Source organism: Lampetra fluviatilis, chromosome 5, assembly GCF_964198595.1.
Source record: "Lampetra fluviatilis chromosome 5, kcLamFluv1.1, whole genome shotgun sequence".
NCBI classification, from domain to species: domain Eukaryota; kingdom Metazoa; phylum Chordata; class Hyperoartia; order Petromyzontiformes; family Petromyzontidae; genus Lampetra; species Lampetra fluviatilis.
This window is the reverse complement of record NC_136279.1, coordinates 6,278,980-6,306,586: the sequence shown is the minus strand read 5'-3', so window position 1 is coordinate 6,306,586 and position 27,607 is coordinate 6,278,980. Positions and strand designations below refer to the sequence as shown.

Here is a 27,607-nt window from a genome sequence, read left to right as displayed (position 1 = left end):
GCGTTCGTGTGTGCGTGCATTCTGCCCTGAACAGGTGACCTGCATGCAGGATGCGTGTGGGCTTCTTCCTTTCCTGAGTCCAGAGGCACCTGACCAGATCTACCGCCTGTGGCTGTCTCTGTTCCTGCACGCGGGGTACGTGGGAGAAACGGCTACGAGACCCCTTTGGTTTCTCTTCGTCTCTCTCAGCCCACTTGTATTCCCACCCACACATCATCAGTTACAAGGAAACGATCTTAAAGGTGCAGTCCTGAAATTTCTTGTTCACACCACTGATGGCAAAAGGGCCTCCGCTAGAGATAACCTCTCAAGAGACCATTATTTGGCCTACTCTTCCACGCTGATTCTAGATTTGAAGCTTTCGTGACTGCAAGGATTCATACTCTTAGGTTTTTTCGGTAAAGTCACGTAGGTAAAAATAAATAACAAAATAAAAATAATAGAAATAATAATAGAAATAAAATTATAAATCACGACGTTTCAGAGGCAACACAAGTCTCCGTCATCAGGTGGGACCGTCACAGCTAGATTCACTGTATCAAGTGAGGCTTGCACGCTGGCCTGAAGTCTACGAAGAGGTCTGACTATCCACACTATACCCCACCAGACGCGACCTGATAATCAACTGGTGTACCTATTTATACTGCTCAGTGGACAGAGGCGGAGGAGGTTAAAGACGCTTGCCCCATTGTTTCAACCGCCGCGCCATGAAATCGAATTTAACCGACAACCTCTGGTAATAAGAAAAGTCAAAATGTCATCACCCATTAAACCACGGCAGCATAATTCGCCGCACATGTTCCACCTATTAATTAATTACATTCTACAGCCATTAATGTAACGCGTGCCATGTTAAATTCAAATAGACACGACGCGGTCACCTCTGAGATTGCGAATCAAAAGGCTGCAAGGTCAAATGGCACCCTGGGCGGGTAAGTAAGGGGGGGGGGGGGTCGGGGTGAGAGCATAGACACAACCCATCATCCTTGCAGGTAACAAATGTTACCAACACCGTTTTGTCGAGTAAAGTTTTACCAACGTAATGTATTTAATCAATGACACGGTCATTGGATTTAAAGCATGGGACACGAGATCTGACGAACTTAAAAAAAGATTTGACACAAGCATCACTTGGATTTTCATTTTCTATATCTCTGATGCACACATCTCCTTCATAAATGGGGAATTAAAGACGCAAGCAGCCACAGTGGTGCCACTGTTGCCATGCCACCCAAATTATGCACTATACAGCAAACCACTGTGTTCTGCGCTCCTTCAACGGAAGAGGAATAGAAAGAACTACACTCTGTCCCGAAGCCCTCAACGTTGGCATTTATCTCCTCAACGTATTGCCATCATACGCAAGAATAGAAAAGTTTGTTTTTCCAAAATGCCCATTCACAGCAATTTGCAGCAATACTTAAAAGAACCCATTCCATCGCCATATCTCTAACGCCAGCAATCTCCATTACTTTGGAATCGCCCATTTACAGTAAACTCTCAATTATCCAGAGGCACGAGAGGGTTGGGGTGACCTATGTAGAAACGTAAACGCGGATAATGCAAAGCACGTACATTAGGAGAACAATGTATTGTCTACCGCTGTAGAATTGGGGTTAAGACGAATAAGGTGTCGTCTTGGTTTTATCTTTAAGGAATAGGTTTCGTTGCTGACCTATTTTCTGGTATGTGGACACTGAGTCACTGACCCTCAACGAGTTAGGAGCAGCTCATAATTGCCCATCTAAATATTTTATTTTACAATAATGTTCATCCACAACCCGAATAATCCAACTGTAATTTTGTTATAAAGTGATGTTTCTTTCATTACTATAAATGTCTTGAGATGTGGGCACATATACAACATGTAACATTTACAGCCATTTTCTTGCCAGTCTACTGCTGGATGATGCCCTCCACAAGCCGGACTGCTTGAGGAGATTATTTGACCACAATTCACCACGTTGGTTCGTGCCGATTGGGAACGGCGGCGAGCGTAGTCGTTGTCACGTAGTACAGTACAACAGTGCATTTTTCTGCAATGCCTTCTGCTGACCACATAGCCCTGCAGGAGCCAGAACTCCTCCTTTGGCGCACAGTGGTCACCCATCCGAGCAATGTCCGCCCAGGTCGACAGCGCGGACGGCCTCCGCGTGCGGACACTCTCTAATTGCGAATCGCGTGGCGTCGTAAGAGATCTATCTCGGTGTCCCCCCACTCAGGATCCTGCACTGCCTCGTGAGCAGCGTGCTGCACCTGACGGTGCTGCGCGACCTCGAGAAGCTGGCGGGCTCGCTGCGCGTGCTGATCATCTACGTCACGAGCGGCGTGACGGGCAGCATCGCCTCGGCCGTCCTCCTGCCCCACAATGCGGAGGTACAACCCGATGTTTCTCTCCCATATTTCAGTAGCCCCACATTCAGTGTGGTGTATCGCAGCAGTGGCATATCGTCGTTGCCATGAGGTTGCCATGAGTCCTATCCAATTTTCCCCACCCACCATAGCCCCTCTGCCCCATGTACCCTGGTGCATTTGCACCGCCTGCACACTCAATAGCCGCACCACCGGTGCAGCGGCGCGTAGCGTGGCATGGCCGAGCGCGTCCGGCTAACGCTGCGCCCACACTCGTTGCCATTCCCCCCCAGGTGGGGCCAGCCGGCTCTCTGGGCGGCATCCTCGCCTGCTTCCTCGTGGAGCTGCTGCAGAGCTGGCGCCTGATGGCGCGGCCGTGCGTCGCCCTCGCCAAAATAGTGGCGCTCGCCGCGCTTCTGCTGCTCCTCGGCCTGCTGCCCTGGGTGGACAACGTGGCGCACGTGCTCGGCTTCGTGTCGGCGCTGCCGCTGGCGTACGCGGTGCTGCCGTACGTGGGCTGGAGCATGAGCCCGGCGCTCCGCTACACCCACTTCCACAACCGCCGCCGCCCCTGGAAAGTGGCACTGGCACTGACCGCGGCGCTGGCACTGCCCGCTGGGCTGGCCGCCCTCTTCTACTTCTATCCCGTGCATTGCCACTGGTGCGAGTACTTCAACTGCGCGCCTTTCTCCGCCAACTTCTGTGCGAACCCTGAACTGTGGCCCTTAGGTGGGACTGGTGTGTAACAGCGCGGGAAGCACTGTGGAGGAACTCGGAATGATTTTTTTTTTGTATTGAATTGCAGCCACTTCTTAGAGTGTGCCAAGAAAAGACTGGGTTAATCGATGTCTTCCGCATGTGCGGAAATCGCTTCCACCAGCAGTTCCGTAGGTTGTGAAGAGAAGAGCATCTTTGGCAAAGCGTGCGAAAGATGATCACTGTGCAGCTCGTGTTTCCACCTGGTGGTCATTGAATGACAAAATATTTGTAAAATGCAAAGATGCTGTTACTGTATTCTGGAGCTAAAGCAATACAATGCCTGCAAATTTATTTTTGTACATATCTTCTCAACAAAATCGTTCATTTTTGGGACATAAAAAGTTTACTGTATATAGCATCGGTTTTTTTGTTCAGTCTGCAATCCCAATGTCATTTGTAAATTATTGTAATATTTTAATATGCAGCCATGTTGCCCTTCCATTATATTTCATAGAACAACACGATGAATTTAAGAAGCTCTTTGGTGTTGTTCAAAGTGCCTAGCTTATGCTGTTAACCATTATCAAGGCCGCGTTCATATGGTTTGGATCTCCGCAAGCCATAATCACTCTGGTAGCCTTGCTAACTGTTCAGTGAGTAGATGATGCCTGAACGCCACAGTGACATCATGCTCTTGGCACATGCCCCCTCACACATGTATTGCCCTGCATTGCCGAACAGATTAGTTGACGTTTTATTTTGGCAGGAGGAAATCTACGAGATCTCATCCCTTAATACCTGCTCCCGACGTTCACAGACACGGCAATGTCACACCGGACTTGATTTTTCTTTCCGTAAAGCTTTTTTTTTACCTACATGCTCATCTTAAAATTGTATAATAATAATTTCAATACGGAAAAAAAGAGGAAATTTAAATTTCTGTGTTTGTCCTCTTGAATTTGATGTGGGGGGGGGGGCGGGGGGGAGAGACCAAAACACATGGAGTGTGTGATGAATGCATGCATTGTACGTAACAATCGATGGCGAATTCATCCCTTCAACCAAGAAAAGTCACTTCTGTTTAGTTATTTAAAATGCTGTAAAGGAAAACTAAGAAAAATGTGGGGTTCAATTGAAAGAGGTCAGGGTTGGTTAACATAATGTAAAAATTAGGGTAATATAATTCAATAGTTTTTTTTATTACCGTCAATTACAATAAAATGTGTCGTGTGTTAATCACACAAAGTATAAAAGCATTAAGTAGCCATAACTTGAGCCATATAATCTGGCATTTCACTCGAAAACACTGCCAGTGTATTGGCGAGTTGAGTCAGCTGATGAATAATTTATGTTTTACGAACTGCATATTTTGTCATCTTCCTCAAACATTTTCTCAATGTAACAAGTTAAATTATTCTTGTCTTACGCTTTATCCCAGTCTTCTCAGAAAATGATTTTAAACTTTCAAGTCGTTCTCAGAAGAGATCATAAATTACAGAAGAAATAATATAAACTATAAAAATTGTTTTGAACCATGTTGAGCTACCCTTTGTACACATACCACAGTGCATGCTATAGTGTGCATACATGAGAAATTAAAAATACTGTATTGTAAAAACAACACTAAATTGCTCTTGGTAACATTGAACTAAAGTTTTTTTTTCTTTTTTAGAATATGCTATATATTAAAAACAACATTATTATTTTACGTGTACATTTTGTAATGTTAACCATAGCAAGAGCAGGCTCGTCTGTACAGTATTATGAAATGTCTTGGGCTTTTTTTTATATACACGAAAGATTTTGTAAATTAAAAACGTTGAGGAGAAAAAAGCGCCTCGTTTGCTTCTGACATGTCCTTGTTTAAGTGGCGACTGAGGACGCCACACACGTGACAGGTGCAGTGAAGGTGAATTTCATTACCAGGTCAATGTCAAGATGTCATCAGAACCATGCCGTTGATGCCGTCATATATCAGCAATGTATTCTTTTTCTGAATCATGATACCCATTCTTGCCGAGCTCTGGGTTCCTGTCTTAGTAAGCCACTTTGTTATATCACAAGACCGTGAGAGATGGTGATGGCTTGAGGGAGGCCTTCATCCAGCAGTGGATTGATTATTGCTGCTGATGATGAAGCTGCCTTGATAGCAGCGATTGGCGATAGCTTCAGAAGTAACAAAAAACGTCATTATCGCCATCATCATCCATTGTTTTCATCACTTACAATTATTTTCTGCAAAATTTCTGCTTATTGAGTTAGAATCTGGGCAGTCACCCATGATTAAAACTGATTTCTCAATTATGGCGAGTTGATCTCAGCGAAGTCACTAGTGAATGCAAAAAGCTGTTTAAATTCACATTTTTTTAAACTTCATTTGACTTATTCCAATTTTGACGATTCAAATTTGACATTTAATTGACTCTCTTTGCATGGCATATAAAATGCAAGTGCGATAAAAGTTTGGTGCCCTTCATTTGTATGTCCACAGAATAGAGGGCCAGACACAGTCTCCTATCCGGACTGCCTATGCCGATGCTGGGGACAATTTGTCTGAGAGCCCATCTGTCGTCGCTCCGTCTGTACCCGTCCGATTATCAACCAAATTCTCGGTTAATATGAAGATCCAAGCCACATAGAGGAAAAGTTACAAATCGACCAGGTCACAGATAAATAAATAAGTACTATTTTGAAAAACTTTTTTTAAAAACACGCTTTAATGAAAAGTACCGTACTAGTAATGGAAGAACTCCACGAAGCTTGCCACAACGTAAGGGACCGTGGTCATTTACAGCCAACGTCAGTTGACCGTGGACAATTAGAGTCAAGCCGAAACATAACATATAAAAAAGAATGTTTTAAAAATATGTGTTTTGTATTTTTTATGCTAGAATATAGTATTGTCATCAGTATGACATAAGTATACCAAGTTTGCAGTCAATACCACATTGGGAAGTGGGTAAAAAATGAGTTACAAGATTTGAGGATACAACAACGACAACAACAGAGAGCGAGTTAAATTAAAGCGTGTAATAATAGTTTCACCACTATTATTATGATTTACAGTCATTTGTCAAAGGCCCCACGCCGTGCCTGTCATATGAGTACTTTACCATACTTCAAGCTGGTCAGTGGAGGTAGGTGGTGGTGGGGGGCAGAACTAGTTCAGATATCACCACTGATGTTGGCTGTGGCTGGGATCCAACTCAGGTCTCCAGGTTCACATTGCAGAGTGCGCAAAGCACCCCGCCGCAGCTCCCCCACATATTATCGTGCAACTGCGGCTTTAAAACTCACTTGATGGATGCAAGCGAGAATTTATTTTATGAATTATTCTATATTTTTGCAAAAAACACAATTCCATGTCTTTAACGATACCACTTGGCCTCGTAATTAAATATTTTCTTGGTTCTTTCGGTAAAGTCACGTAGAAGGGAAACAATAAAATAATAAAAATTAAACATTATAAAATACAATTCTCACGACGTTTCTGCCCCTTCTACGTGACTTTAGCGAAAGAACCAAGAAGATGAATCCCTGCAGTCACGAAAGCTTTAAATCGAAAATTAAATATTTACTAAATCTCCAATATAGATGTGGAAAAACAGAGCCAAACCCATAAAGATTGGCACTCAATCGACTTGAACAGAAAATGTTTAGATTTTTTTTCAGACACACTTGCCATTGTGCCAAGAGAACATTTGTCATTTCATAGTATATTGGTGGTACAGTGCATTATTCATTCAGCATAACAGCGTGAGAGAAAAAAAAACATGCACGCACATGTTTAAATTCATATGACCTCGACGTGATTTGAACACGCAACCTTCTGATCTGGAGTCAGACACGCTACCGTTGCGCCACGAGGTCTTCGCTGTTAAGGTTGTTGTTTATAATTCACTATTAACCTTGTATAGAAGCTGTGGCTTGTGATATTTAAATTACGATAACATAAAATGGATCCATACTTTTTTTTTCGGTAAAGTCACGGAAGGTAAAAAATAAAATAAATTTAAATGAAAACAACTAAATTAAATCACGACGTTTCGGAAGCAACACAAGCCTCCGTCTTCAAAACAACACAAGCCTCCGTCTTCAAAGCAACACAAGCCTCCGTCTTGCTTCCAAAACGTCGTGATTAAATTTAGTTGTTTTCATTTTAATTTATGTTATTTTTTACCTCCGTGACTTTACCGAAAAAATAAAAAAGTATGGATCCTTGCAGTCACGAAAACTTCAAATCTAGAACACAAAATGGCTTAATTTATTGACAGACCTACAGACAGTGTCAAGCGAACATTCTGGTTTTCATAATATCATACCTGTTTGTCATCATCAGTACAGTGAAATAAATATCCCTTAAGTGGTAATTTCCTGGACACACAAGTAATCTCGACTTGAATTGCACACGCAACTCTGCTACTCTCAAGCCAGACGGGCTACCGTTGCCCCCACAAGGTCACAACGCAGCGTCACTTTCTATCATTCAAATATTACACATTGTAAATATAATCGCGGATCCTCCACAAGTTAAACAACTAAATATGTCTTGATTAATTTGTTTGACATGTGAGACATGCCGTCAACATATCAAGAGCAGGGTAGTTACCTTTTTTTAAATATCCCAGTGTGTTCGTAATCATAATTACAGTGAGGAATCCATGGCTCGGGAAGTAATTTGTTTAAGAAAACAAGTGACCCAAATAAAATAATAAAACGACTTGACCCCGACGTGATTTGAACACGCAACCTTCTGATCTGGAGTCAGACGCGCTACCGTTGCGCCACGAGGCCTCTTGTACGATTGATGCTATCTCCCGTGGTTTGTGTGATTAACGTGGTCGCTAAAATAGACAATCATTGAACAACACAGAGGTTTTATGACGTTTGCCATATGCCAATAGTTGCGGTGTATGCAACTTTCTGTGCTTCAAAGTGACCGTGGGAATGTGGCATAAGTTACTTTATTGCCTTTCTGGTGCCTCTAAGTCGGAGTCCAGTTCCCACGGTTTTTTTTATCTGCCTTTGCAGTTTTCTAACGAGATCATCGGGAGTTGGGATCTATGGGTCTATGGCCCTGCCATTGGGGGCTTATTGAATTTGACCACTTGCTCGGTCTTTTGATGAGCTGTATTATAAATACTTGCCAACTGTACGAATATAAGTGGTTGGCAGCCAATACAAAATATATTGTTAATGCATATCGATTTTCAAAGCTAAGAGTACTGCTTCATGAAATGTTTGGAGAGAGAAATTGATATTTTTTTTACTTTCTAAATTCAGTACAGTATGTGGTGAAACCGTTCAAAAATTGGTTTGATTCGCAAGTATTTTTTATGAACTCGTCACAAAGTATTCGCCGTTATACATCGCCCACCAGAAGAAAGCCTCAGAACATTGCGACCGATCATCCCTCGAGTGCAGGAATCCCATCGCTTCATCTCAGCCGTGCACATCCTCCCGAGTTACTTCACCCGATAAAAATTGAATACACCATGCCGTCGTTGACCCTGGCCTTTGACCGAGCAACCCAACGTTCCTACCAGCTCCCTCCGCAGGAATGTTTTTAAATAGTCACGGAATAAGCAGCTGCAGAAATGTTTGATCAAAAAAATTTCTACAAAAAATACATGACCTCGACGTGATTTGAACACGCAACCTTCTGATCTGGAGTCAGACGCGCTACCGTTGCGCCACGAGGTCTCTTGTATGCGTCTGATGCAATCCTCGCTGGCTTTTGTGATCAATAGGCTCATACTCTTAGGTTTTCGGTAAAGTCACGTAGGTAAAAATAAAAAATAATAGAAATAATAGAAATAAAATAATGTATCCCGACGTTTCTATTATTTCTATTTTTTTTACCTATGTGACTTTACCGACAAACCTAAGAGTATGCACCCTTGCAGTCACGAAAGCTTCAAATCTAGAAGCAATAGGCTCAGTTGTTCACTCATTGGTGAAGCTATGGTTGCCACCTGCCCCGGTTTGATCCGGATAGTCCGGGAATTTGTTTTTGGCCCGGGAACTGGCACCTGTATTCGGGGATTATATTTGTTTTAAACCAAGATCTGCTCGTGTTGTCTTGAATGTTGTTTTGCACAAGTTTGAGGCGAAGACATATATCATATGTCCGGGTTTTGAAAAGGTGGCAACGCTAGGTGAAGCGGTGGCACAGTGGTTAGCACGCTGCACTATGAACGCACAGATCCTCGTCTTATTCCCGTCCACGGCTAACATCGCAGTCGGTCGTGTGGCCGATAACCAGAGGCCATCATCCATCAGTGGATGAACAATATCGTTTTTATGAGGAGCACTGCCCAGCGTAGTGAAGTATGGGGGGGGAAATGTGTCCGTCGTGACTCTTCATTCGTTGGTAGATTGAGAATATCTGGATTTATTTATTTAATGGTCACTAAAGTGTTCTTTTACAGTCACTGAACATACCAAATTAACCTTGAATGTATTTCTGTCTCGTATTAACATCGTAAAGCCGCGTGCCATTGAAAGCATACATTAATCAAATTAACTTTATGCCTTCAAAGTAATCTATTCATGGAAGCAGCCAGGGGAAGAAGGCTCCGATAGCGTTCGTCATTTTTAAAAAGCTCCTGTGCACGTTAGTGGGCCATCCATTTAGTACGTATGCATGGAAGGGGGAGGGGGGTTAACCCACAATGCGTACACTTGCGTATGAGTCGACCTAGGGAGACCCAGAACCGAATCAGATATTCATTCTAGATTTGAAGCTTTCGTGACTGCAAGGATTCATATTCTTAGGTTTTTTCGGTAAAGTCACGTAGGTAAAAAATTAAAATTAATAAAAGTAAAATAAAAAATAAAATAAAAATCACGACGTTTCGGAGACAACACAAGCTTCCGTCTTCAGGTGAAACCGTCACAGCACGATAGCTGTATCACTTGAAGACGAAAGCTTGTGTTGCCTCCGAAACGTCGTGATTTTAATTTTATTTTTATTTTACTTTTATTAATTTTAATTATTTTACCTACGTGACTTTACCGAAAAAACCGAAAAACAGATATTCATTCACCACTGTTGTTGGTCGTGAGCGGGAATCGAACTGGATATTGCTTGGGTCACCGCTCCTCACTCTCACGTGCCATCACGCATCCAAGAACTCAAACTCTAACGCGTGCAGCCATCCTCCAGATGCTAACGCTTCTCTTGTCAGACACATTGACAAGCTGTCGCTGAAATGTGTGGGACACCTACCTCCTAACACCGCCAGGGGCACTCGAGAGTAGCCCAGGTCTTCTTGGTTCTTTCGGTAAAGTCACGTAGAATGGAAATATTAAAATAAATAAAATAAAACATAATAAAAAATAATTCTCACGACGTTTCGGCCACAACGCAAGCAGCCGAAACGTCGTGAGAATTATTTTTATTATTTTATTATTTCCATTCTACGTGACTTTACCGAAAGAAGATGAATCCCTGCAGTCACGAAAGCTTTAAATCGAAAAGTAGCCCAGGTCTTTCACGTTTACAAAACACAACACAACGATTTCATATTCTTTGGGTATTTCGGTAAAGTCACGTTGATGGGTTAGAAAAAAATTAACTACGACGTTTCGATCGCAACACAAGCGACTGTCATTAGGTGGAAAAGGGTGGGGGAATCCACGAAAGGCAAGCTGTTTTAAAGGTTTAAAATGGGCATAGCCCACGCGTATCAGAACGAAGTGGGCGAGGCGCAAGTGGCCTGGGATCAGGACAAGCAGAGATGGTTATGTTAATGTGAAATCGTAGAATCAAGAAAAAGGTAGACGCAAACAACTTGTGGTACGCCCAATGCAGGGGTGACACCGGTGGAACTGGAATTGCTTGTCCCATCTTTAGTCAAACAAAACTAACATCGGGAGGTGGCAATGATTGATGAGTTTGTACCCATCCTCTCGGTTGAAATTGTGTCCGTATATATGGATGGCTTCATGAACGAATCTTTGTTGATAGCCAGTGGGCTTGCAAAGTACCTTCGTCTTAGAGAAATCAATTTCGTGTGAGCCAACAGCATTTAAACAATGATCAGCCACGGCTGAAGTTTTGGTCCTCCCGTGTTTCAGATCTGCCTTGTGTTCACGAGCACGGTCCGAGACATGTCGCTTAGTTTCCCCAATGTAACTACTGCCGCAGACACAGCTTGGTTTATAGATGCCGGGGTATTGCATGTCAGGGATCTTATCCTTCACAGATGGGATCAGATCACGAACGACTTCAATTTATTATTTTACAGTACCAGTTAAAGCCCACTGTGATGTGAGCTATTTTTCAAAGGCGACCTGGCCAGACATGATGGCTCATCGAAGTGGCTTATCATATGTGGGAATTTATAGCAGCAGCCAACTAATCAAATCGTCCTGTTTTTTTTACATATCTGTAAATGATTATAAAACCGCCGTGGTAAAAACAGAAGAATAGTGCGGGCCGGCAAACCACGAGTTTAAAGCAATACGCAAACATTTGCAAAAAGCACACAACCTCTGTGCAAATTGAATCACTTAAAAGTCCTGCTTTGGACGAAGCGTTCATCCCAATACAACTTGAATTTGTGTCGTATGTCTATAAAGATGCTGAGCAAAGATGGTATAGGAACCAACTAAAATATGTGCAGGAGGGGTATGGATGTTGGCCAGGTGAGGTTGGTGAGTGTCGCCCCTCAAGTTGGCAGACTGAGGACGCAAAACGATGAACCTGAGTGCTCGACTAACCGTGGGCACGTGAGGTAGAAGCCCACTTTATTTTACCTGTAAAAATCTAAAATTTTATGGATGTATATTGAACTTCTTTCCCACCGTACGTAGCCGACCGTCCTAATCGGAGGTGCGGGGAATAAAAAAAATTCGATTTAAAACTTGAATGAAAATGTACACACACAAATGTAATATGTACGTTGAACAAATGTAATATGTACGTTGAACTTGCACTTCTTTCCCACCGTACGTAGCTAACCGTATTAATAGTATATTCCTGGTTCTTTCGGTAAAGTCACGTAGAAGGAAAATAATACAATAATAAAAATAAAACAATAAAATTCTCATGACATTTCGATTGCAACACAAGCAATCATCATCAGTGTTGCAATCGAAACGTCGTGATAATTTTATTGTTTTATTTTTATTATTTTATTATTTCCCTTCTACGTGACTTTACTGAAAGAACCAAGACTATGAATCCCTGCAGTCACGAAAGCTTTAAATCGAAACGTATTAATAGTGTTCATATACACAGTACAGTGCAATCAGTACACTGGAGATGTACTCAAAATGTACTCCAATGGGTGTAAACGTGTTTTAAAAGATGTGATTCTGAGATTAGAATCAACACTTACAACGTACACTTAAAATGTACACTTCAAATGTTTGGTTTCCTATCCATCCTCCTCAGCCAAAGCTCCCTCACACAGCAAACAGTGCTTCCCCCCTACATTTCGGAAGCCTTCTCCCCTCACTTCCCTTTATTTGACCATGAGATGACATGAGAAACACGAAACATTCCTCAAAGCTGCCTCCTTTCAGGCACTCCCACACCACCCCCCCCCCTTATGAATTGGTGGTGACGCACATTTAGCAATCGGAAAGTCTGTATAAGGTGATAAGTTTCCATGAATTTTGCACGGAAGGTTTAAGAATGTCTCCTCCAGTCCCCGTTATCCATAACCAAGGGACACTTATCCCGAATCGTATTTGTAAACATGACGTTCCTCTCTCGTAAAATTAATCATGATCATTAATCATATCAATCATAATTCACGTGGGCTGATAGAGTGTACAGGGTGGTCCAGATGGATTGTGACCGCCACCACCCCCCCCCCCAAATTAATTGACCCCTAACATTTTTGTTCCTTTACATATTCATTTCTGTTTGTTTTTTTAAACCCATTACGTTTTAGAGAATTCAATGGGGGGGGGGGGGGAATCACAAGACATTTGGACCACGCTGTACGGCACCCTTGTCTGTTTATCCACGTGCAGTCACCCACAACGCACAGCAACGGAGCATATTAATTGAGATTTAATTAACAGGGGTGGCTGCACTACCTCCTCGTCACTCGCAAATGGGAACTCGCTGAGACAGACTTTCATCATCCGGCGCCCCTCGTTAATGAGCAACAATTGTCGCTCACAAGAACCCTGATGCAAGCACGACCCCTCAACGTATCAACGCGACCCCGCCTCGACCCCTCTTATTAAAAAAAAGCTTCATAGCTCATCGGAATCAAAATAAATATTTTGATTCTGATAATAAACATACAATCGCAACCTCCCCCCCCCCCCCAATTAACAAACTCGAGTGACCCCCGCCTCTCATTAAATACACATTACACATCGCTCTGTCTGGTAGGATGGGGATGGTTTAGTTTTATTTGTACGTGTTTGACTGATTTGTTTACCTTTCTTGCAATTTGCACTCCCGTCGTGTTGTTGTACTGTTTGTTGTCGTAACGTTCTTACCCGCCCCCACTGGACATGTGTGTGTTTTTAAAGAGCTTCATAGCTCATCGGATTCCTCCAGGATAAATAAATATTCTGATTCTGGCCTCCTTGCAGTGCCGGATTATCCTAGCAGCAAAAGTAGCTACAAATGTTACACGCGAATTGCTTTCAATCTATCAGTTCCGGTTCAGTGGTTCTGCACTTGCTCTATTACTATAGTACTATACCGCCTTCGACTTTTATGAACGACTGGGTGTTTAAGGTTAGCGATTTGTCGTATTACCTGACTGTATAGCAAATTAAAATATACAATTACTTTACTATTTGTGTTTTAATATTTACGTGTTTATTTATTTATTTAGGGCCCCTTTACAACATATGCTACAGGCATTTCCTCCTTTGCCCTGCCCAATACGCATGTGCCACAGGCCACGTGCGCTTTGAGACCACGTGGAAGTGTCGATGTCTCGCCGACAAGCGAGCCTCGTCCTGCCCAACGCCGTGGCTGTCGCCTGACGATGCTGGTCGTTGTATAAATGGGTTTTACTACTCCAACACACGACCTGCTGAACTGGTAACGAATTGAACACGTTTTGTTTTACGCGACAAACCTTAACTAATTGGCCGTGTCGACACAACATTTATATTTTACGCGATCTAACCCCCACAAAAACCTCTTATTACGGATATAAACATTACCCGGCTCGAACCCTCATTAAAATAAACACGAGGCTCAACGTCATAATTACCCCCCCCCCCACCCATATTCTTGGTTCTTTTGGTAAAGTCACGCAGAATGGAAATAATAAAATAATATACATATATTATATATATAAATATCACGTAGAAGGGAAATAATAAAATAATATTATTTCCCTTCTACGTGACTTTACCGAAACAACCAAGAATATGAATCCCTGCAGTCACGAAAGCTTTAAATCGAAAAATACCCCCCACCCCTCAACCTCCTATTGCTCAACGTTGTTAATTAGCCACGCCTTCATTGGCTAATTAACATAAATTAACCCCGCCCCCCCCTCCCTTCCGGCTGCCACGCCCACCCTCTCTTATTTCTAACGCACGAGGCGTATGGGTCTGGCGCCGTCTCCGCCTGGCGCCCCACTCCGCCAGTAGGAGGCAAAGCGCCGTGCGAGACTCCCACGATCTGCGCTGCGTCTTTCTCTCCCCCACCACACCACGCCACCCCCCGTCGTCTCTTCTTGAGCTCCGCGCGTGTCTTGATCCCTGGGCGCTCTCACTTGATCCATCAGCAGCAGCAGCAGCGTTGGACGGAGGGCTCTGTAAGGGTGACGCCGACAGACCGATAAGGCGGTGGTCGCGGTTGGTGGTGGTGGTTGGGTGAAGACACGGGACGCTGTCTCCCAAGAAGCATGGAGGAGGCTGACGGCTTCGGTAAGGGTGTGTGTGCGTGTGCCGGGCCGCTCTTGCCGATCTTCGTTCGTTCACTTCTTCCACAGTGGCTTTGGCAGCAGCGGCAAGAGGATGATGGAGACTGTGGGTGGTTGGTGATGATGAAGCCCTCACTCCGGGGAATGGATTGTGAGGGCGGATGGAGCCGGTGTGGCATTTGGGTGTGTGTGTGTCACGGTCACCGTTATATCCGTTGTCAGCTTACGGGGCTATTGCATTACACAATACCGTATAAACTAGACGTGTGTGTGCACGCATTGTCAATCCACCGTCACGTTTCGTCAATCCACTGCTGGATGAAGGCCTCCCCACTCCGTTGCTTGTGGGGCAGGCAGTGGTGGTCATCGTCACGCTGGCGAATGCGGAGATGGATGCAGTAAATATAGGCGCATAGAAGTACGGTACAACAATGTGCTTCTTTGCTCCCACTCCCCTCTGCTACTTGCCATGGGGCCTGCGGCAATCGGCTTTGTGCATATTTGGTGATGCTGCGTTGGCAGTGGTGCTGTGATGAAGAAGGGTCGTTGACCGAAACGTCGTTGCCTTCTGCCATGTGTGTTTTATTTTAAGGCCACATTGTTCTTGACGAATGTGTTCGAGTTTATTGTTTTATGCGTGGTTGTCGCCCATTCAAGCACTATCCAGGCTCATTTGCTGCTTGGCTTCTTAATAGTCCAAGTATTGTGATAACAATTCCCATTATTTATAGCAAACAGTCCTTTGCAAGAGAATCCTGCTGGTAATTGGGATTTTTTTCCCCCCATGAAATCCCATGGGTGTCTAACTTCGTGTGGGAGGGAATCTAAAGTTACCCGCATATAACCCACCACGCGTACGAAGGGCTGACAACTAAAATCGACGTACAGATGGATTCAACAATGACTTGCTGTACTACATTGCCGTCTCGTCGCCACCCAGAAACAATCCAATGTGTCATGTTCCTGATTGGATTTCGGATTTTGCTTCTGGGTTGCCATAATGACTATGTTCTCTGGATTGTAAAAGAGGCTTTTCCCCTCAGTTTTTAGAGAATAAGTTGGTGGTGGTGGTGCATCCTAATCCGATAGGTGTGTGCTATCAACGCTGTTGAATTATCCATGCATTGATGTGGTGTACAGCATCTGCCGGGAATATTCACGTTGTGACACAGTCGTATATAACCCCCACGATAAAATGAAAGAGAGAAATGCTCAAGAAAGCTACATCTTACTTCAAAGCTTTTCCACGTCTCCCACCAATCTCGCTTACTAAATTTTTTAACACTTTGCACTATGAGATATGGGCCCATCGCTTTTCTCACATATTTAATCACCTGTTGAGATGAAAGTAAAGGGGGTCGTTATAAATCAGTGGGGTGTATATATGTAAATGGATCAAATTGTACGGCATCCGTTTTACCGTTGTCACCAATATTGTCAATGCGAGTAATTGTATCCTTGTCAATTCATTATCACCATCGCAATGCGGTCTGTAAATTGAGCACCACTTTGGTGAGGCTGAATTGTCTTGAAGGGAATATTTAAATGGCTGTTGAATTGAGGATGGTGTTTGGGCCCTGCCATGTGAAGGTGGTACGCGGTATTTAAGGCTCTTAACCGCAAAAACGGGCACCGCCCAATGTGGGTAGAAGTTGTAGTTTTTGGGCGATTTATCACCTCGGCAATACAGTTAACCAACATCCGTTCGTATTTCCAGATACTGTAATCATAAAAAAATGTGCGTTTTCCTGCAGCTTATGGGCTCAGTAAACGAATGTTACCGAGCAGCTTTGGTTTCGACGAGAACACTGGACCAGTTCAAATCTTCATGGTCTTATCGACAAGTCAGGCTTGTTAAACCGAATACTGCTCGGGTTGCACTGTTATTGGCAAGGGCACCCTTGTCCATCTACAAGACAGGGTGCTGTGCAATGGACAAAATAAGGCTGCAGTATTTTGTAAATCATGTTATTAGATTGGGGTAATTTATAATATGTTTATAATGACAAAAATCCCTCCTATTATATGCTTTGTCCTCTATACACATCACTTGCTCTTCTCCAACATTAACTCAACTCTACCTGGAGACTTCTTGTTTTAGTTTTTTTCACATGGCTTTTATAAAGGAACTGAATGTAAGTTCTGGTGTACTGGAGTGCATGTTATACTGTTTATGAAAGTCCAGACATTTGCCCTCACTTTTCAAATTACAGCCCTAACAGCCACATAGGGCCCATTCATTTCTGAGATTGTATTTCAGACCTTGGCTTTGATCATTCTTGTTCTGCAGCGCTGGGTTAAACTTCTGTGCCATGCCTTTTCACCTGTGACCAATTTTGGATTCCAGTTTTCTCTGACAGTGAGTGAGCAGTAAATAGGTGAATTTCTATCGTCCACGTGCAATTCACAATATGATGGGTGGTCTTTGGCATTCCGGGTAACTATAAAGTCCTTAACGGGCACCGTACGATAGTGCAATGTGAATGGGCTTCAACATTGCCATTTCTGCTAATGACACACGATTGAATTCCCTTAGCCGCTGTGCCAAGGTGGACTTGCACAGACCCTCAATCTTATTGCTAAGTGCTGCCATTTTTGACTAATTCTCGTGATTCATTTCCTATAATAAATGTTTATTTACTCGTGTTAGGGATTTATAGGTTGTAACCTTATATTGTTCCGTGGACCTTGTATTTTCTTTCTGGGTCACAATGAGCTCTTAATATAAATAAGAATGATGTACAAACCTCCGCCAATCCACTGCTGGATGGAGGTCCTCCACACTCCATGGTAGTGACAGGATGGGTTCGTATATCAGTCGCCACTGCTATTAGTTGTGGCAGGGAATCGAACTCGGGAGACTGGTATCCTAATATATAATAGCCCAGATCTGTCATTATTTATTTCATTCTGTGCCTGTGATTAACGCGGCACGGATTGGTTGAAGTGAGTCACGTGACCGCGAGCAAGCAGCCAAGCAGAGGTGAGCCCCTCCCAAACATGTACGCCCCCCGATTGGTTGAAGTGCGTCACGTGACCGCGAGCAACAGACGGGTGTGTGAGAGTGAGGAGACGGGTGAATGAGAGTGAGGCAGAGCCGTGCTCCGTCCACTGCTGCCCTGAGGGACCCCCCTGCTCGCCACTGCTGGCTTGAGGGAGAGCTGCGCTGTCTCCACTGCTGCCGTGAGGGAGCCAGACGCGCTCTCTCCACTGCTGCCCTGAGGGAGAGCCGTGCTCTGTCCACTGCTGCCCGCAGGGAGAGCCGTGCTGTCTCCACTGCTGCCGTGAGGGCGCCAGACGCACTCCCTCCACTGCTGCCCTGAGGCAGAGCCGTGCTCGGTCCATTACATTAGTACTGCAATTTTTTTTGTGCTTAAATCCACTGCTGGATGAATGCCCACCGCACGCTGTGCGAATGGATCGTAAGAATTTACTTGACCAGTCTGTTGGGGGCCACCGCACGCTGTGGTTGTTGACCAGTCTGTTGGGGGGCGCCGCACGCTGTGGTTGTTCGGGGCCGCCGCAGGCTGTGGTTGTTCGGGGATGCTGCAGGTTGTGGTGTTGGGGGGCGCCATAGGCGCCCCCAACAACCTAGTAATAGCATAGTGGCGCACCAATGACTGCACCATTGCTCCACCGCATGAGCTCTTATCCTGCTGTAGATTAACGTTTTCAATCAATGAATGGCATTTTCAAATTGTATTAAGTGTGGAGAATATGGATATGATCAATAACAGTGATTTTAATGCCACATTTCCGTTTTTATATATAAATCCAGCATTTATTCATTGTTGTGTGATAACATAACTTACACGTGCAACACATTATCTAGTACATGCTTTATCTAAATACTGTGCAGTAGTTTATAGAATGTAATGTTTTACATTTGGATGATGTTAGACTTCACATTGGTGAAATGTTTAATGATGTGTGATTTTCAACACTGCCTTGTATAATTTTCACACTGATAATTATTCCTCTGATGTTAAAACATTTATTGTGAGATCCACTGTTGAGTTCCTTCTATTAGATCAAATGTAGCACTTTAAATGAAGGGGCAATTTGAGATCGCGAATGTTAGGAAACAGAGCGTAGTAGGTGCCAAGTGGTAATTTTCACTTGTAGAAATAAACGTTTTAAAATATTGAGGGTGTGTGTAATCAAATACCATTTTAACAAGTGAAGAACATGGGCGAGAATATGCCATGGTAGCATTGATTAACATCAACCAGACTTACAGCTGGTTATTTGACATTTCCATTCCCCAACCCATATTTACCAGCGTGGTTAAGTGTACTGAAAAGAGCTGTACTTTACAGGTTGCATTTTAAGCACACAATTATCCCGTACCTACAGTTTCTCTTACCCGTTTCCCCCCACGTATGGGTGCAAAACCCATTCTGAAATTTTTTTTTATGGAGTGGAACAATCATTTTTGTTAACCTAAACATGGTCAAATGATGTTATTCTATATCATTGCCCTGCTTTTCACTGTACAGTATTTTAACAAAGTCGAAGTCAAATGTTGTTGGGAAATATTCACAATCTACTATAGGTCATTCATAATTATTATTTTTTTGGTCAGATCGTGTATGTATGCGTAAAAGTTACTCTGTGTACTGTATTTTGTATGTCTGTTAAAGGAAAGTGATACAATTAATAATTTCTGAGCCATAATTTTATTTGGCCAAGGTTGAAGGTTGACTCATCGCATCGGCTCTTTGTGGTCATCGAAATGAGATTCAATCCATGGGAAGTCGACGGTGGTTGGTTGTCTCTGTGGGTTAGTGTTGGCTCCCGCTACAGGAATGTGGATTTTTCTCTCCGACTTGAGGATTACTTGCTGAGATGAGCTCCGTTCCATACATATTTGCTGCAGTGATACACACTGAGCTTATACTCTTTGGTTCTTTCGGTAAAGTCACGTAGGTACGTAGGTACGTGACTTTACCGAAAGTACCAAAGAGTATGGATTCCTGCAGTCACGAAAGCTTCAAATCAACACTGAGCTTAGTTCGATCTGCCAAGTCAATGTCTAAACGTGCTAGGCTGCTATTCATTGTTTTGATGATAAACGTTTCAAATAGTGTTATGAAACATTTTTGAAATGTTGAATGGAGTACAGCCATTCCAAAACATTGATATGTTTGTGCAAGCAACTACATATTTATCCAGCCTTGGTGTTGCGCTCTATCTGAACATGAGTTTTTATTTTATTTTGGAGGATACTACTGTAATTGGCCTCTGACCAAAATTGCACACAATTGTTCCCAATCTCGCCAAATACAGCCGAGCCTGGATAGTGCTCAAATGGGCGACCACCGTGCATTGCAGTGGGTGTTGTAGCCTCTCGGCAAAGGGCAGTGCACAAAAAACGTAGTTGTACTGCACTATGTTCCAACTTCTATGCTCCACGCTGTCCCCAACCCGCACTGACTGGGCATGGCGAAGTTTTGATCAAATAACCCCCATGACCCGGCACAGCGCGGTTGAAACCTTTCGTGCAGCAGTGGATTGACAAAACAGCAGTGTGCGTGCATGCATTGTAATTGAGCATACAACTGGTAGGGAACCAAGTTACTTGGTAACTAAACTGGTCCAAGAGTTAGTTTTTTTTATATGTTTTAAGAAAATGGATAGAATCTGATCCTACTACAGCTTTGTGTTTCATTGCGTGCGAGGGGCCTTAAATGGGCTCGCTCCTCCCTACATTCATGACCTTCAGCCATGTATTTCATCAAGATCATTAAGATCCTCAGATTTTGTTCATTGCTCACCGTCCCACGGTCTTGGCTTCACACTTGGGGGTGATCGGTGCCTGTGCAATTGTGGCACCTAAACTCTAGAACTCCTCTCCCCTTCGAGGTCAGGACTTCCAAGATACTTTACAAATCTTGAACACTCGACTAAAAAGATATCTGTTTATTATGGCTTTCTCTCTCTAGTTACTTTCAAACGTCTTTCTCACGTTCTTCACTCCTTGGTTGATGTCAAACTATGTCTGCCTTTTCGTGCAAAGTGCCCTGAGAACGATTGTTTAAGGGCCCTTTCGAGATTTTTATTATTATTAATTGACCACGTCGTGCTATGCGACCTTTTAGTGATGATTGAGGTCAAGATATGGGCGTGCCGTTTATAGGTCTGACATCAGCGATTAAGTTGGATGCAATCTGATATCACATCCAGAGTTCCACGCGGGACAGATAAGGAACCAGTGCCCTTCCATGCCCACACATTCGGCGTATCGTCGCAACACTATCAGAAACTTTTAGCATCAAAACAATGAATAGCAAGCCTGGCACATGGATCTATGTGCATGCTGTGATGTTGAGAGACAGGGCAGGGCTAGTTGGTACGAGTGCCACACAGGTGCCATCTCGCGAACGCCACGCGTAATTCTGCATTGAAAAAAATATATTCAGGTGTCCTGTTTTGATAACGTACGGTCGTGCACTTCCTATATAGCATCGTCGCCATATTTTTTTTATGTGCGTGCCTATGACCCAATCACCCGGAATGCGCTCATTCTCGTTGCGTCTCGAAATCTTAACGGGCAGGATTGAGCCCGTTGCATACCTCCATGAATGAGTGACCGCGCCCGCATAACAGGTGCTATAGGCTGGTGCGCGATTGTGAAAATTGTGGCTACACGTGGGGCAGCAGAGGGCAGTGCAGTAGAAATGTGTTGTCACGTCTGTTGCCTGAATCCACCGGGCCATACTGACTAGCGTGGTTGAAGTATCAGAATCGTAAATTATGGTCATATCTTTCTATCTACGTGACTTTACCGAAAGAACCAAAGAGTATGGTCATTTTACCGCAACGATTCGCACGTCCAGCAATGGCACGACAAAAAGGTTGGAGGTGTGCATGCGCCGTCTGTGTAGTACAGTACTCTGTATGTTTTTGGGTACGTACTGGGTTTCTGTGTACTGTAAGTATAGTGAAAAATGACGATTATGGGACCTCCTTTGCCAGTACCAAAATATGAGAATAAAACGGTGTTACCCAAAAGGACGCCAAAAAGCATCCTTTTGGCGTCCTCTGGTCTAACACAGTGTGAGACTAGGCTCAAAAGAAAGCCGTCTCTGGTGTGGACCAATCAGTTTCAAAGACAATGCATATATTATCAGAGTGTTTTAGTTTGCATTTTGACCACAAGCATTGTTGTTAATGCAGACATGATTCCTTGTAAAAGGTTTCAGTTTGGTGTTTTAATATCTTAACACCTGTTTTGTTGCCAGAAAAAAGGGGAAAACCTATTCTCAGTTTTTAAATAGTTTTTTTATTCTTCCGAAGCACGGATATATGAAGAGCCGCCTCGGTTTGTCACTTTAAACGGTCGCCTAATGGCACTTTTCTTTACCGGATGAGTACATATTTATGTCTAAGAATATAGAGAATTTTCAAGGTCCTAAAACAGAAAGGGAGCAGAGCACACACACATGTGCGCGCGCGCGCGCGTTCATATTTAATGCGATAATTTGTGCGTTCGGATAAAATGCATTAATGCCACTGCTGTTAATGTACACCTTTCACCAGTGCAGCGTTTTTAATGCTTTTCCGTTAATTACTTAAATTGTGCAGCGCCCACTAATGTGTTGATCTTTGGCTCTGGTGTGTGGTGCTTTATAGTATGGCAATTTGATTTTAAGCCATTGGACTTTGAGATATTTGTGGGTCTTGGGAATTGTGAGGAGTTGAATGTCATGCACTGTTCATACCAGAATTTTTTTTTTTATATATAACGGTGATTTGAGTGGCATCCGTGTAATGTCATTTGTATTTTAAATCATTAAACCATCAATACAATGTCCTGGTCGAATATTGTATTTGAGTGCTCTATAAGCAGTGTGTAATACAGCACTGTACTTAATAAAAACAAAATTATATTTTTTAAGTTATATTCAGACACACTGCATCACTATGCGCTGTGAAGCCATGTGTGCTTTTTTCAGAAATGCTCCCTAAATAATTGTTTAACATTAATATAGTAGCACACTGCTAAAGTGTAGCCCAGAATAAGCACTCGACTAAGATGTGTTTACAAAATTGAGAAGTAAATATTTGTTAGTAAATATTTAAATCCAGCAGGATCTTACAACATAGTATCTAATTAAAACGTTACTTCCGTTTGTGATTAACATTTCAATGACGCTTTCAAGTACGTCATCCAGCAGGAGTAAATTAGTCACCACAAATACATTGACCCGTGTGGGCGATGCCATTCTTTCCACTTTACGATTTGGCATGGCTTTAATCAATTCGGGTTTGACAAATGCCCTCAATTTGCCGAATGTTACCAGCGGCGCATACAATCAGTAAGACGGGTTAACGTGAAAGATCGACAGCCACGCATCAAGCCTCGCAGTGGCTGAATGCTGGCAAAAAAAAACTAAAACGTTTATTCTTCAATATAAAATATATCGTGTTTTTTTTAAAGTAACAACACAAAAACCCCCCCACGGAAACGTTTGGTTTGTGGGTGGTGCGGAAAACCTAAGCACGATAGTGTGCTGGGGCTGTGTGCATGCAGGCCAACCAGGTCTTCTTGGCAAACGTAAGGGCCCCCCCACACACCACACTGTAGTAGGGCAGCAGCATATCGGCTGTGAAAGCATGGCCGGCAACCGGTGGTCACTGGGAGTTTAAGATAACAAACGATTTCCTTAGCGAGCTCCCGCTCGGCCAATGTGCGGCAATGAAAATTCCCTTGTGATGTCCACAGAGAGCTTTCTGCAACTTAAAATTGCACAACCATCGTATTGTCGCGTTGCTTTAAAGCAAATGCGGTGTTTGGCTATAAACGTGTGTACTGTGAACGCTATGCATTTCTTCCCCCCCCTTCTCTATCATTAAAGCTACATGGCGTTGCTGTAATATGAACTGATAGCAATAGCAGTTCAATTACACTCTGTGACTGATGTGATCATTCAAAGTGCATCCAAATTCAATTTGCATTGAACTCGAGAAGTGGAGATTATCTGTGACGCAATGACTGTGGTATTGCAATCTCTTAAACATCGTGAAAACGCTCATTTTTTTCACCTATACGGTACTTGGCTTAACAAAAAAAAAAGCCACCCATGGCCACTCATTTTCTACTTACATTGGCATGTCGCATTACTATTTTCAATTAATTGACAAAGAATGTAAAACTTATCACACAGCCCACACGAACGTGGTTGTTCAGCATACCCAAACCTTGGTCGGTGTATATTCGGAGTGGCTCGTGCCTGTAATCCATCACTTTTGGACAGGGGTCTGTAGACTGTTCAATGATCATAACGTTCATGAGAGAACCTGCGAGGATAGGTGGTGATCAACAGGTGGCAGTACACCAAGTAGAATGTTCACCGATTTGTGTGACTCTAGAAAATACTACCCCCATTTATGGATTTGTGTTCGTTCACTACGATTTTCTTCTCCCTGCGATTGCCTTTTCACATGCTAAGCACTCGGATTGTTACGTAATTGGTTAAACTTTGCAAGACAAGACCTTCCTGAAAAAATATTTTTGAGACATTGTAAAGCTCTTCTCGATCAAGGACACCATGATAATAAATCGATCTCTATCCTTTTCCATCGGTTGTCACGGGATGGCAGACATTGAGTCTGGACGATCTTCTTCCTTTCTCTGGTCTCGACGGTCCCTATCTGTAGGCCAATGTTTTCCCTCTGTTAAGTCGTACTTTATTGCCGTCAATGTAGCTCTTGCATGGACACCTCCACTTCCTACTTCTTCCAACATGGCCGTGCAAGACCACTGATGGTAATCGGTCGGCCTTCGTTATTTTTACACGTCCAAACCAAACAAGCCCGCCCCCCCCCCCAATCTTTGTATTATTTTATAAATGCATCCGCTCGTGTTATCGCCGTTCTTTGTCACCGTCACGGTGCTCGTTCTCCCTTAATGCTCCCAAGTGCCCCCCATGGCTTTCGCATCCTGCAATGCCCCTCCATCATTCCCCCCTTAATTTCGGCCTCTTCCAAACCCCATGAGCCTCTCTTTTTCACCCCTTGCCCTTGCATCACTTTGCCTTGCTCTCCTGCATGCTCTCAACCGCTAATGTATATAATGCATAAGCCATGTATATTGCAGCTTGGCCTGCACTCTATTTTCCAACTGTTGTGGTTATCACGAGGCATTTGATGGTGGTTTCTTGATTTTAATGAAACCAACATCCCGTTAGAGAACACAACTGGAATGTGTTGCATGCACACCATTGCACGAATACATTGCCTTGCAAGTTCACTGATATTGTCCGAGTTCCATAAAGGACACTACGGTGTCTACAGCTGGACAGTACTGCATTTTTTGCGTTAATAGACGTGTAAAAAAAAAAGTATCGCCAAAGTTGAAAACTTTCCATGTCCGTTCACCCGTTTACCTAATTTGGCATTGCTGACAATAGAAGAATCGTGTCCGAGGTATTCCGTTATTTGTTTACAGGCTTTATTGTTTCTGGAAGTTGTGAGTTAAGCAGACTATGAGCGTGGTTATTTTGCTCCGTTGTAAATCAGAAGCCATGGATGTCCGAGGACCGAAATGCTAAAAATGTGGACGGCTTCTGCAAAACCTCCCGTAGGGCGGCGCTGCAGCCGGGCCCGCCAGACTTGCAAGTCCAGTAGTCCTCCTGTGGATAGACAAACTTGTGCTCGCCTTGGTAACGTGCAATTCCTAACGCTGGTTCATTTTGACATCAGTCACTGGTCAACTTGGCCTGCGATCATTCGTCTTGTCCAGGGTGATAAAATGAGTACCACCTCGGTGTGTGTGCAGTCATGTCCACCAGTGGTCTTCCTGTGGATAGACAAACTTGTACTCGCCTTGGTAACGTGCATTTCCTAACGCTGGTTCATTTCAGCCAATATAAGAGGGGGTTCACTTTAACCTTTGTAAAAAATATAGAATTATTAGAATGTGTGTAGCACTAATATACTCGTGTGTTGTACGGTACTTCGTGTGAAGTGTTCATTTAATTTATTTCACAATTTTACCATGCACTGCAGTGCAATATTGTACACGTGGGCTCGTTGGGTACACATGCCGTCATGAGCAACAGCGCAGACACGGGCAATGGAATTGAGATGAGCGTCAACCAAAGTTTGTTCGAGCATGGGAAGCACAACGTTGACTTTTTTTTAACTCGCATTTGCTGAGAGCGCATTTCTCAGGACGCTCGGGGAGTAGAGGGGAAATGACTAGAACGGGATGTTGGGTTACAGCAGAGGGGGTGGGAGTCTTTTCCTTACGGAGGGTCGAATAGGACTCTCAAATTCCATTTTGGCGGGTCGCACATTGACACACATTTGCGTTATCCAATAATAACGCAAACAATAAGAAGGGCTCTCCTTCACCATTACGGAATACTTCCACCTCTTCCCCAAGACTTCTGGCCAGTGTGGAGTAGTAGGCCAAACGTCCTTTAAAGCAGTGGTCCCCAACCTTTTTGGGACCGGGCGGGGGGGGGGTCATCATTGGGTCTTTCCCCCTTTTCAAGTAAGCTCTCCAGTGACGTTTGTTTCTTACTCATTTTGGTTCGGGCTTAGCTTGTGGGCTTACCAAAACTGTGGCTGAGCCATGTGCGCAGTGCGGGAAAGAGGCACGGACGGAAGTTGTAAATAATAAAATGATGGGGGTGGGCCACGCGCTGACTAAAATAAGTGTCGGATTCTGACTTCTCATAAGGAGCACGCAACCGAGACCCCTCGCGTGCACAGTTTACACAGTCTGGTTCGTGCTCTTATGAGAATCTCGTGTCGCCGCTGATCTGACAGGAGGCGGAGCTCAGACGGCCATGCGAGCGATGGGCAGCGGCTGTCAATACAGATGACGAAGCTTCATCTGTCAATACAGATGATGAAGCTTCGCTCGCTCGCCCACCGCTCACCTCCTGCTGTTGTGCGGCTCGGTTCCTAACAGGCCACGGACCGGTACCCCTGCTTGAGAGGGACTCTCGTGAGCTAACTCCAGTGGAGGCCCTTCGTCTGGCAGTAGTGGTCATGGGCAGATAATGCAGCACTGCACTCTTGACCACTCCACCGATGCCTGCGGGGCTGCCTTTCTCTCGCGAACGGGTCGCAGTTTCTGAAGTTGACGCGTGGCGAAGACTCTTGCGGTGACCGATACATTTTAATGTTTTGTGAGCCACTGAAGATGGCTCCCCCAAACATGTGGAGCGAAAACGTCGCAACAATTGTGCCGAACAACGCAACAGTGCAACTCGAAAACCAATTGGAGGGATCTATGTCTTTAGGGGGCCCTTTTGAAGTTGAAGTGGTTGGATAATGTTATAATGATGCGATGGAGATGGTTGTTGTTATGACTAATGCACATGAATTGTGTTTACATTAAAACAAGACTTGTGTTGAACATGCAGTCGAGAACGCGTGTGTGCGAGGCTCTTGAGATTTCTTTGCAAGTTTAAAATTTCTTATCGTTCTGGCTGCTTGGGTTCCGCGTGTGTGTGGGGAGCGGTAGTGTAGCGGTTAGCACACTGCGCTCACGGCCAACACCCAGTGACGATTATCTGAACAGGTCCTGGTCGACTCTGCCTCAAATGAGTAGCTGGTGCCACGTGTAAACATCACGACGAGGGAGACAAAGGCCACCCACCCCCTCGTGTGCCGTGCCGGCCTTCGGAGGCGCTCGCTAACAGCACTTGCCTCCAACACTGTTACAGGCTATACGG

General features: G+C 44.0%; 2 protein-coding genes and 3 non-coding genes across 5 annotated transcripts in view; 2 read left to right on the top strand and 3 right to left on the bottom strand.

The window, feature by feature from the left end:
- The window catches only part of LOC144932199 (inactive rhomboid protein 1-like), a 77,211-nt gene extending 73,297 nt beyond the window's left edge, over positions 1 to 3,914 (top strand). Inside the window, exons 16-18 of the mRNA XM_078856149.1 lie at positions 35 to 135; positions 2,223 to 2,376; positions 2,646 to 3,914. Coding sequence (XP_078712275.1) covers positions 35 to 135; positions 2,223 to 2,376; positions 2,646 to 3,098 — 708 coding nt within the window. The 3' untranslated portion in view covers positions 3,099 to 3,914. The remainder of the gene's footprint in view (positions 1 to 34; positions 136 to 2,222; positions 2,377 to 2,645) is intronic.
- Positions 3,915 to 6,849: 2,935 nt separating this feature from the next.
- Positions 6,850 to 6,921, bottom strand: TRNAW-CCA (transfer RNA tryptophan (anticodon CCA)). The gene has a single exon. It is a non-coding gene; the product is annotated as a tRNA-Trp (tRNA).
- Positions 6,922 to 7,773: 852 nt separating this feature from the next.
- Positions 7,774 to 7,845, bottom strand: TRNAW-CCA (transfer RNA tryptophan (anticodon CCA)). The gene has a single exon. It is a non-coding gene; the product is annotated as a tRNA-Trp (tRNA).
- Positions 7,846 to 8,682: 837 nt separating this feature from the next.
- TRNAW-CCA (transfer RNA tryptophan (anticodon CCA)) lies at positions 8,683 to 8,754 on the bottom strand. Its single transcript has one exon. It is a non-coding gene; the product is annotated as a tRNA-Trp (tRNA).
- A 5,877-nt stretch (positions 8,755 to 14,631) lies between these two features.
- Positions 14,632 to 27,607, top strand: part of LOC144932471 (cytohesin-3) — a 57,775-nt gene continuing 44,799 nt past the window's right edge. The window contains exon 1 of the mRNA XM_078856574.1: positions 14,632 to 14,916. Coding sequence (XP_078712700.1) covers positions 14,895 to 14,916 — 22 coding nt within the window. The 5' untranslated portion in view covers positions 14,632 to 14,894. The remainder of the gene's footprint in view (positions 14,917 to 27,607) is intronic.